The 12,297-nt window shown below is 41.5% G+C and overlaps 1 protein-coding gene across 6 annotated transcripts in view; it reads right to left on the bottom strand.

Annotated features, from left to right (window-relative positions):
* The window catches only part of KALRN (kalirin RhoGEF kinase), a 1,598,314-nt gene that overhangs the window by 879,289 nt on the left and 706,728 nt on the right, over window positions 1–12,297 (bottom strand). For all 6 annotated transcript variants that reach the window (XM_078682047.1, XM_078682045.1, XM_078682043.1 and 3 more), the window contains exon 8: window positions 3,380–3,511. In XM_078682047.1, coding sequence (XP_078538173.1) covers window positions 3,380–3,511 — 132 coding nt within the window. The remainder of the gene's footprint in view (window positions 1–3,379; window positions 3,512–12,297) is intronic.

Here is a 12,297-nt window from a genome sequence, read left to right as displayed (position 1 = left end):
TCTTCCTTCTTCATCATCCTGCTCATCAGAAGATCGTTTTGATGTTGTTTCATGAACTTATTATCCTCCACATTTAAAACAGGCAAATTGTTGATGGCTCATGCCTTTCATGTGTTGCTATTGTTCTATTCTGGAAACTTGTAATATTGTGATGTAAGCGGCTGCTTGGACTGCATTAAAGGAATAATGCATAATGTCAGCCTCTGTGTCTTTAATGAAATCCAGATTCTCTAGTCATGGTAATATGAGAATCGCAACTCCCTGCAACATTAGAGATGGCCATATTCCCCCAAAGAGGAAAGGACAACTCTGGAGGGACTTCAGGGAGTTGAATGGGATGGAGATGTAGCGATGGGATATTGTAGCGAATTGCCACTGCTGTCCGATGGGGTGAGACAAATTACAATTCTATCTTAAAGAACGTTGGGCAGGCAGTGTAGTGAGTGTGTTTCCGAACCACGGCGGAGCAATGGTCATGCTATATGGCTGAAAGGAAGGGGTTGAACAGGATAGATCTCAATATCTAGATAATCTACAATTATACCAGTTTATCCTACCCAAAGAAAGGCAAAATGTGTATATACACTGATTACTAAGGAACTATACATCCTTTGTGGCAGGACTAAATATTGACTGCAGTGCTTAAATTTAAATTTAAACTCGATATGCAAACTTTTTTAAGAGTGTTATTTTTTATTACTGGTCCACAGCTTTAGTTTTACTGATACATCTTACGGTGATTTCTTCCATTTGTGTGTCAGCGTATAAATTGGCTTAAAAAAAACCAGCAGACAAAACGTATGCTGATTCTTTCAATTTACTTTTATCCCATTATAATATCGAATGTTTAGGGCAGAATCTACTGTTATAAAAACAATTTACATCTAATTGTTGTAAATTGTAATTTTCAGTCAATGAAATTATATTGAGAGTTAGAAAGACTAATATATAGACATTTTATTTAGCACCCTTTTTACCCAAGCACAGCAGTAGCTTGCGGCATTGTGGAATCGAAAGTCTCTTACGAGGTACATATTCTTTAGATCTAAATTGTGACTACAAGACAGTGGTGTAGCAAGGGCGCGAATTTTGGGGGTGGCGTTCCACCCTCCACCCTTACCTGCGGTTGTCACGGCGCAGCAAATGCAGCAATCGCCAACACCACCCCCCTTTGCATTCTGCCGTCGCGGGCGGCAAACACAGAGACCGCCAGCACCCCACCTTTTACATGTGGCATATATCTTATATAAAGTTGAAAATTGCCAGAAAATTCAAGTCTCTTCCTTTTACAATTGGGATCATAAGCATTTAAAGAAACGTTGTTAGTTTTTGTGTGTGTAGAGCGAAACAAGAGTCACTGGATAGTTTGAACAGTTTCCATGCTCAATTACATGAACCTAAATGTAGAGTACAATGCAGACTAGGGTACTGATACTACCCCAGAGTGGATTAGGACATTTAGTAGTAAACTTTGCTGGTAAAATTTGTGGATTCTGTTAGTGTGACCCTGAAACCAAGATCTGCTATAGACTTTGGGATTTAGGATTCCTGATACACCATTGTTAGTCACATAGCCAATCAAATCCACATAACTCAATCTAATTGTGTGTTTGTAGCGTGTGTAGAAAGCAATTTTTGTTAGTTATGAAAGTATGGACAGCCGACACAAAAGTCACTGTGTTGATTTTTTTAAAAGCTTTTGTTAAAAAAATAAAACATGTTATGGAGGTCTGGATGTTTGATTATTGGTGTCCGAATCATTCCTAGTGGTCAAGTAGCAGAACAGGCTTTGTCATTTAGGCCACCACTGCACGTCTTGTCACTTCAGAATCAAGATATCACCTGAAGTGTCAAAACATGCAGGGCTGAGTGAAACAAGAAAAATATTTCCTGTTAACTGAGAGCTAGAAGGGACTCACATTTAGCTAACAAAAGCCTTGAGAAAGTTAATCGACCAATTTGCCTGAGCAACACACATTTCGGATCTACAGTTTCATTACTAATAGAAAAGCACTTGCTACTCCTGCTTGGATTGATGTATGATGAATTGATAACCTATATGACTAATGGTGGTGCAAATATTGTATCACTTTTAAAAAGGGTTTTTACCTTTTCTTTTAGTGGTGTGCTTCAATTACAATTCTTTTATATATTTTGGACTAAAGTTGTATAAATCAATATAGAACAAGGATTGATTGATTGCAGTATTGACCAATATATAGCGATGACTGATTTATATTTATTACCAAATTAGCCATCTATCAATCTATATAGGATTACGGACACAAAAAATGCCTTTTATGCTGAACTTACAAAGGTAAAACTGATTTTAAGGAGGATAGGGGAGATGATTTCAACAGGGCAGTAAAATCTAGCATTGGGGTTTTCATAACTACAAATAAATGTATAAAATGAGGAACTTTCCAAATGTAACCAGTCCTTAATAGAGTAATAAATAATTTTATATTATTACTCATTTCTCAATTATTCACTAGCAACCCATTTCTTATAGGTTCTATTAAAAGATAAAGTCTTTTCTGTTCATTTACGAAGCGATTATGTTGGAAGATCATTAATTACAGTGTCTTCTAGAGGCACCTGAGTCAGGTGGAACATGTAATGCAAAAGATTAAATGATAATAGAATTAATAATAAGGTAGACTTCCGAGCCAGAGACTTGGTAACTTTGACATTCCCAGAATCACGAGCCTTCTTTTCAGTGGGTAATGTTAGTTCCTTCCTTTGTTCATTACATTTTGGTTTACTTTTCAACAACCTACACTTAAATAGCTGTAGAGTGTGAACAGGAGCATTTTGAGTGGGAGCAGGAAAGTAAGAGAACAAATATAAGGTGGCGATAGGAGTAAGATCTAATTTGTCACCTCTTTAAATTTACAGCAAATGCGTTGAACAATTAGAAGGTAGCCCGAGTGCAGGCCAACCGGCCCTGTAAGTGAACAGTCACGAACTAAACCTTCAGCTTTTATACTGTGCTGTAGGTTTGTGTGCTTGTACGCGTGTGTGATTATGTGTTATTACAAATAGGTCATAGAGCCTGGATGGTCAACCTGAAGCCACATCACTATTCCTTCTCCCTGACACAAACCTACCCCTCCTTAAAGGGGCTAGTTTATGGAGCAGAGAAGGGAAAATACATAATCCTCTGACTGGATGAACCAATTTCATCTATCTAGGAAGAATAAAAAGCTGAATCAGCCCTGCCCAAACACAGAACTGTGGCCTCTAGATCTTCTGCAGATCTCCACAACAGAAGCTCTAACAACTGAGGCACCGGCCTAACCCAGAGACCTAAAGCCCAAGAGGCAAAGACGTTCTCTGTCCTGAGTACCTAAGCATGTTGTACCAGAGCTTTACGTACCTCGCTGTATGCCTGCGTCACTTGCTCATACAGGGATTGGTGGTGGTGGATCGCCAGCTCCAGGTCCTGCATTTCGGAGGGAAGCCCTCCTTCGTTGCACATCTTGCACCAGGCATCAACACCTGACAGAAACTGGAAAAAAAACATGCAGTCCAATCAAAAAGCAGCAGCACACTGTGTAACAAAGTCAGCTTTCAAAAAGGCGATAAGCCAAAGTTCAGATGCATCACACATAAAAGATGATTAAACTCAAAGATAAATAAGCCAAGAGCATACCATCATATATTCTAAATGCTATTTTTTTTAAATAAACATACAAATCCTTCAACCACAAAACTGTCAAAAAATGTTAATTGAAATATTCAAATTTGCACTTGTCAGTCACAAGAATAAGGCGCAGAGAGCTCGTGGGCCTTCTTCTTCCTTAATGGGCCTCTTTTCTTGTCAGATATCAGCCGGAAGCGGAGGCACACTGGTTACTGGTCAGCATGGACTTCGTGCCACCCTATCTCAGAACATATGCGAAAAACCGAGAAGCATCTGAGCACTGGACGGTTCTTACAGCCCGATTATTCCCACAGCAACACATAAGCTGCCTCCAAGATGCGGCAACCATGGCTACTGTTGCATAGGACAAATTAAAATATCACATCAATGGACACTTCTCTTGCTGGGGTAACTGCAACAATGTATCTGCCCGCCAGTCTCATCTCTGGCCCTGGTCTCCCGGTAAAAGCCGGGAATACTGCTGAGCACAAGGGCAGGAGCGGAAACTATGGCTGTTCTGTTGGTTGCAGACGACCATCTGCCAGGGCTGCCAGCATTGACCTTCGCATTGACTGGCATATCTGTGTCTCAAAAACTGATTTGTCCCGTTTGCTTAATGAAGAGCCAAATGTAAAGAAATGATTATTCAAGGCCCTGTGTTTAGAAAACCTGTTGCCAGTTTTGCAAAGACGAGGATATTTCCAACACAAAACTTAATTTGTCCGGAAATAGTTTTTAATACTTGATTTAAATTTCCCAAAAGGGTGACAGAAATAAATGCTTAGGGCATTAAAAAGCATTTCTTTCCAACTATTTCGTTTTATATTTCTAAAAGAAGGGCATTTGTTAAGTACACAAATGGAGATGTAGGCGGGGTGGGGGTCTACAGAATCTCTCTTTAGGTCTTTAGAAAGGTGTAGAGCAAGTTCATGGGCGAACATCTAAGTCAGGCAGCCAAAGGTATCAAGTTTATAAAGCCAGTATAGAACACAACGAAATCTAGACCTGCAATCACATTTGCACAAGATAAAAATCAGTCTAATATCATGATTTTGAATTGCCTGCACTAATTGTTTTTCACTACCATTTGTATTAGATAACACGATACACAACAGAAAGGAAAAGCAATATATTATCTTGGTTGACAGACCACAGGTATATCATCATATGAACAATAAACGAATATCTTGAATAGCGCATGTAATAGTGTAGCAATTACAGGCAACAAGTGTATTAGTCACCCACAAAGTAGTTCACAATCTATCATTTTGTGTTTAACATTACAATCAGAGCTCTCCCTCATTCGCAGAATTTACAATCCTCCACAATTGTCTCCATTTATTTAGGTCATTGTTCACCTTGGGGTCGCTTCAAACTGCAGTAATTCGCATCTTTTCAGCAACTATCCATTCATTAAGGTCTTTGCATCATGGTTTACTTACTGATCCCTTAACTTTTTTTTAATTTTTTATTCGCCTTCACCATTCTCCTGTTCCGTCTTGCACACCGAGGAATGCACCATGATAATGTTTTAAAATGTTTAAGTGATGCTCACTTATAACATGTTCGTAGGTAATGCCTGGCAATTACTGAAACCCATAAATCCCACCCTCCACCCCAACAAGCCAGTGGAAATTTCCACAACATAAGCACAATCCCTGTCCCTTCAAGGGCACTAAATTGTAGTACAACAGGAATTAGAAAAGTGCATATTCTAGGGGATCCACGAGGGGAACCTGTAAGAGCTGGCTTATCAAAACCCTTCATACACAAGACGGGATGTCCGATGGGGAAAGGTGTCTTGGTATAAGCACGGCGGTGGTCACCGAAGTTAGGCAATATGATGGGTCCTACCATCCACTGGGACAAAGATGAACAGTTGCCAGCCCATATCTGATGGTTACGACCGGATACTGTCCGACACATCAGAGACCTGAAAATGAAAACCTACCCACTTGTAGTGCTGATAGCAAGCCTTGAGCATCATAACGTACCATATTGCACCAGGGAATATTTAAACAGCCCATTTCTCAGCTTATATAACAACTTGCATAGTAAACTTAACCAGGCTGGCAGTCAACAATAGTCTGGACATATTGGCGCCATCAAGACTCAGGCAAACTTATATGTAATGCCAATCAATCTCCTTATCCAGGGTGTGCAACCCACAAGAGGAGCCTACTCTCGCCAAGAAAGCAACCTGTTAACATAAGAGCTGGCACTTTGTGATGTCAAAAATATCTTCATCTTCTTTCTGTGAGTGATCTTCAATCTCTGTGTACACAAAGAGGCTAAGGAAAAAACTTTTTCCAGTGCCTGGAGGGTTGAGAGGATCCTGAGTCGGAGTAACACCTCCCAAGTCAAATCACTGGACCACGAAAAATTACTCCAACTGACCACGCAGTCGTGAATCAAAATGCACTTGAATGGGTATCAGCAAAGTATGAAGTATGAGGATAGGTGTGTAACTTCACCAAAAGGTAAGCAAGGAAGCAATTCCTTTTTGTTTAGTTACCCTCACACACCCTAGTGGTGTCATGCTTCATCATCGGGTCACCCCGACGCCTATAAGTCGGGGTGGGCTCCACCACAGTGTTGGGAGCTCTTTGGAATAGTTGAGGACCAGTGGGACATTAAAGAAAAAAACATCAGACAGATCCTCAGTTTCCCTTTATTCTTGGGTCTGTCAGGGCTATTAAAAATTCTTAAGAAAGCGGGTCAAATGGGAGTAGTATGGTCTTATGACCCTAGTGCCAGCATGTTTCAGTCCATATGTGGCCTTAAAGGTCCTGGACTTTCTTCAGGGCAATGGTCGGCCACACTGGCGGACAGAGACGGGGGGTTCCCTATCCTGTCAGTGAGTAAAGGGCAGAGTAGCTGCTTCTTATGTGTGTGACAGATAATTCATCTGCCATACATGGTTCTCCATCTGTGAAGAGAACAAAGAAAAACAACATACAATATTGTATGAGCATATTGTGGTGTTTCCATGATGCTGTTTCCCATATACGTGCTTTGGAAGGAGACCGAGCCCACATATGCCCAGAGACTGTGCACAATAGTAGTATTTAATCTCTTCCAAACATGTGCCAATCACATCTATACCTTAACATATTATTGCTACGTGACAGATTATTGTGTGGTGGTGAATTTGCTTGCATACTGACAGTAACTGCATGCCTCCATGTCAAGACGTACCAGGAAGTTTTCTTCTGGGTTATATTCAACATCTGTTAGAAGATTGAAGAGGTGTTTTGTGTCTTGTACATATGATTTTGTGTGTGTCACCAGTGGACGTAAAAATTAATCTGCATATTTTGATAGTGGTTCAAGGAGAGACCCAATGCCAGAGACAATAGGTCTGCCTGGAGGTGGAGTCTTGCCTTTGTGGATTTTTGGTATTGTATAGAACAGTGGAGTTCTAGGGTCTTCTTGATTCAGAAAGTTGTGTTCTTTAGGTGTCGGGGTGACACGGGGTGACCCGATGATGAAGCATGACACCACTAGGGTATGTGAGGGCAACTAAACAAAAAGGAATAGCTTCCTTGCTCACCTTTTGGTGAAGTTACACACCTATCCTCATACTTCATACTTCGCTCCTACCCATTCAAGTTCATCTTCAATCTTGCCAAATACAACATTGTTCACTGTATGCCAGCTTGCCTTAGCTTTCACTTTAAGCGGAGAGCCTCTTGATGAGCCTCCTGAACCACCATAGTGAAGTCCATGTACACATAAGGCATTTCCTTCATAGGATAATATTTTTTCTCTCTAGCCATTCAAAGTACCATTGTGACATCCTTATAGTGCAAAAGCTTTGCTATTATGAAGTGGCACCCAGTGGAGGATGAGGCCTCAGCGTCCGGTGGGCACATTCCACAGTGAAGATAGGGGAGATGCTGCTTGCACCGAACACAGATTTCAATAATGTTTTGAAATAGTCCAACATTATTACAGTATCTGCAGATTCAGGTATCACCATGATCCACGGGTTATTCCATCTTGATTTAGCCTCCAGATCTTTATTCCATGCTTTAATGACATTCAATACTTTGGACATATTTAGTAGATTTTCAGTAAGACTCGTTGTGTCGTCTTCCAGGGCTCAGATATGGGATTCTGCAGTAGATATCTGCTTGACTTGCTTGCTGATTGTAGCGGACATCTGGTTCACCCTACTGGTGAGAGTGTAATGTTTCTGGTCTATTAATGACAGTCTTTTTTTTGCACCTTTAGAAGTAGAGCTAACTTTCATGTCCCCACTAGAAGTCGAAATATCCTGTGATTACATCAGTCTGACTGTAGGGGAGGTCCTTGTTTTGTGAATGGCATAAACGTTTTCGCCTGCTTAGGGATCCCTAGCTCATTTGCCTTCCCTGTTGACGTTGTTGCAATGAGAGCCAACTGTTTGTATCAGTCAGGGGCAAAACTTGAAATTTTACAACTAAGAGAATAGATCGTAGACCCAGAGCTGGACCAATTAACACATCACGTGCCATGAGGCATGGCACACCTGCGCACATTTGAGTAGCTGCTGCCCCTCAATTGCGCTGGGCTCAGATATCCACGCAACAGCAACCACCACAGTATGGGCTCTGAGTTTCTAATAGATCATTAAGTACTACAGTGTAATGAGGAGGACCTGAAAATACTCACAAATTCAGGATAGAGATTGCCTTATTTTGGGTCCACTACATATAGTGTGGTGAAAAAGCAAAGTAAGCACCACGAGTCCCCCTGCAAGCACAGCTGCAGTGCCTCAAAGTTCTTTAGAACCATTCATTCAACTGGTCCCCAATCTTCGGCCCTATGCTCTGGTACAGTCATATTGGGCCACCTCACATCCTTGCTCAACTGCACGCTTCAAGTCACAAGGAGCTCGTGCAGGCAGCCTGAGACCTACCTGCTGAGTCACTCTCCTCACCAGTGCTTTGCTAGAAGTCTGGCCATTCTGTCCTTCGGGCACAATCTCTTGATGGGTGATGCAGCTGCCAATCGGCTTGACATTGCCTTCATCCTGGTGCAGCTTTATGGTTCGATGATCAACGGTGCAGTGAGTACGACAGCTGCACCGATCACACTGCATGTAGTCTCCTCCCCCTCAAGACCGCCTCTTACAGCTCTCAGGGAGTCACCATCTTAGTGTGCTGGGGTCTAACCACGGCCACCTTCAAAACTGCAGGCCACTCCATCAATAGGCCTCCATAGGATCCTTGCTGCACCGATAAATATCCCCGGCACAAGAAGCCTCACCAGGATGTGGCCACCTTGGGGCCAGGCTCTCTAGCACCTACTACTACTGGTCCCTTACCTTCCATAATTGTAATATAAGGTGTCTTTTCTTCTGTAGGAGTCCCAAAGCCACCTTAAGGTAACACGTACGTTGTTTACTGAGCTCAGCTGTAAGCCCAAAAGAGACAGCATCATTTTGGGGGCAATTAGGTTTCCCTCCACCTTTAATGATGGGCCATATTTTTCTTCCAAAATGCTACATCTCCATGCCATATAGACCAGATCTACCTCATTCCCATCCAAACCCAAGACATTACTCATAGCCACTGGATATTTTTTTTAGCCAGTGAATTGCCTGCAAAGTTCACAAATTGAACTTTTTCTAAGAAGACTCTGTAGGTCGATATCTAGTACCTCACCATCAGAGGAGCAGTAGCCTTCATGAGATCTCTCCAGCGATCTTCATGTGGGAGCTTATACATCGTTGAGAAATTGCCGGGGTGCTAATAATCCATCAAGGTCAAACTCCCCAACTACATCTGCTATTACTCCTTGACTTTATGCTGCACTTTGATCACGCTCAGCGCCTTGCTGTCTTTTGGCTAGGTTCGTGCCACTGAATGATGCATCCCAAAGCAAGCATCAATTGAGAAGTGGTTGTGGCATATCTCACAAGGAATCTCTCAGCCACTACAGATTTTTCCTGCTTAAGAAATGTTGGCCTTCATTATTCTATATATGTACACACATTAATGCTATAAGCTTCTCTTTTAGAAACCTCTAAATGTTGTACAATAGGACTACAAATTATAGACTGCTTATTGCTTCTTTTTCCCGCTACAGTTTGTTTTAAATTTTTTTTAATGAAACGGATGTTGATTCCAGTATTTAAAGAGCATAAAAGAATAACTTATGCTCATCTCATATAATGCAGGTGTATTTATCAATGTGAGGAGATTGCTAGTCATTTGCTTGGGACATAGGAACCTGCCTTAGGTTCAAAATAGTTGTTAGTGTTTTAAAATAGAGCAATTGATGTCCTTTGTTCCTCGCACCCTTCCATTTACAATTAAACATGTTGTCACACTTATGTGCAGTCTGACATTCACTGCTTGCTCAATTACGGTCCGAGACTAGGATGAGCACTGTGATTAATTGTACGACTTACTTGCGGATTGCTGAATAGTAAACTGAGTAATTTATTTCAAACGTAATTCTAGTCCTGTTTGCAGAATGTTTGCTCTCATTAATATTTTAGAGTTGTAGCTGCAGTGTATAGCGGTTTTTAAGGGAAATTGGCTTTTTTTTTTAAGTCTTGCCTTGCAGAAGTGCAAGCTGTACGTTTTCCAAAGACCTGTTGTAGGTTTACCAGGATGTAGAGTAGGCTTAAAACCAGCCAATTGGTAGGCTGGCTTCATAGTAGTTAGAATTTGCTTGCCCCTTATTCAACGGCTTGCCGTGTCCATTTCCTACCCTGTAAGATGGCTTTTTACCATTCTTTTGCTTGCCTGATTTTTATTTTTCCACTTCTCTTTTTTGCTGAACAACTTTTTCCTTTTTCTTTCAGCACTCCATTAGAGTGTGTGTTGTGTAGCTCTCTCCTTTGTGTGCTGCTACTCACTCCCTAACGCCCAACTCCCACATGCTGTGTATTTTCTTTCGTATGCTTCTCCCCCACACATTTTGTTTTTCTCTCTCCATAATGTAATGTTTTCTTAAGTGTTTCTCCCTCCTGTGTGCTGCTTTTCCCTCTTCCCCAACTCAGGTTTATTTTTGTTCTCTCTCCACCTCCCAGTTGCTTCCTCTGCCTGCGCTCCCCCACCACTCGAGGCACTTATTTTTTCCATTTTTGAAGCGGCCATCAGCTGCCATTTTCTGCTTTTGCACACTTAACATATCTTCTTTGATTTTATCTATCTATGGCCTGATTTAGAGTGTGTAGGATGGGCTTAACTGTGTCACAGGGACCGAGTAAATTACTCCTTTGCATTGGCGGAGTGCCCACCCTTCACATTTAGAGATGTTTGCCGGCCCTGTGGACATTTCAAGCCACTGACAGGAATCGCTGTGTTTATGATTGCTCAAAAATATACTCCCAAAGCAGGAATTTCTTTGCGAAATATCATGAAAAAATCACCCCCACGCCACAGGAGTGGTCTTCCATGGTGTGGTGGTCATTTAAACATGTTTGATGTCCCTTTCTGTTAGGTTCTTCATGACCGTGAGAGAGAGTGAAAACCGGCACTAGAACCACCCACTCTAAATTGGACAGAAGGTCAAAGAGCCAAAAAACGCCAACTACTACTACGTCGGGCCAACAGAGGATTCTGTCAGCAACGGAGGTCGGAGTAGGCTTCTTTATTGACATACTGGAACAGGTGAAGCTGAGATGGAGTACCCTCTCCGCCAAACTCTAAATCAGTCCCTAAGTGGCATCTGCCATCATCTATCATGATTTTTACTAGATACACAAAGCGAAGTATGATGAGAGAATTCATCCCATTATCAAAAGTCTAACATAAAAAAAACTTAAAGGGACTCGAAAAAAAACCTTGGCTTGAAGTAATTAAAGACGATTTACAGTCAATATAATTACAACTCATTTATTGTGAACTTGAATTACTGAGAAAGTACTCTACCACAAACAAAGGCATAAGGTATTTTGCAAGATGAAGAGTATAGTTCTCCTTGTTTTGGTTGAATATAAATGTGCAGTAAATTCTTTAATAGTAGCAACTAAGAAATTGTGGGGTGAGGGAACTACATTCAGTTTTTACTTAAGAGGATTTTTTGTTTTTGGGGTAAGAAAATATGTAGGTCATGTGATGGTGCTCATACAAAAGACCCAAAAAAGATCATTTTCTGAGTGTGAAACAACTTACAGGTCAGTCAATTCTCTAGCTGTGCCTTCCCAATTTCAGAACTGTGTGTGTGTGTTTTTTTTTTAAAGAGTTCCTATAGCCTGTGACCACGAATTGGCGATGGGGAATTCACATTTTCTGAAGCTATGTCACAGAAGCTTCCACAGCATCATTATGTCTAGTCCTCAGATCCGGCTGGTCCTGCATCAAAGCTTCCTCCCACTGCCTGAATAGCATCTTCACTGTAGCGGCGAGTTGGACGAACTCTGCTTTCCCCTTTTGCTCCATGCAGGAGCTGGATTGACTAGAAAATCAAGTCCATCATAGCACTTTTTGAAAAGCCAAGGATGTGACCGGCATCTGTGGGATCCCAATGGTAAGAGTAATGCAAAGGGGGAAAAAAGTCTAATGTCATCAGGAAAAAGATCGGCTGCGTGAGTAAAGCTGTACCTGCACCATGAAGTGCGAGTGAAGGCTTAAACATGTGCCCACTAGGCCTCGCTAATCAGCCGACTCTATGCTACTCACAGCCCCACACACTAAATGTAAATCTCATCT

This window comes from Lissotriton helveticus, chromosome 3_1, assembly GCF_964261635.1.
Source record: "Lissotriton helveticus chromosome 3_1, aLisHel1.1, whole genome shotgun sequence".
NCBI lineage: Eukaryota > Metazoa > Chordata > Amphibia > Caudata > Salamandridae > Lissotriton > Lissotriton helveticus.
Note: the sequence above shows the minus strand (reverse complement) of the source record. Positions and strands in the feature narration are given on the sequence as shown.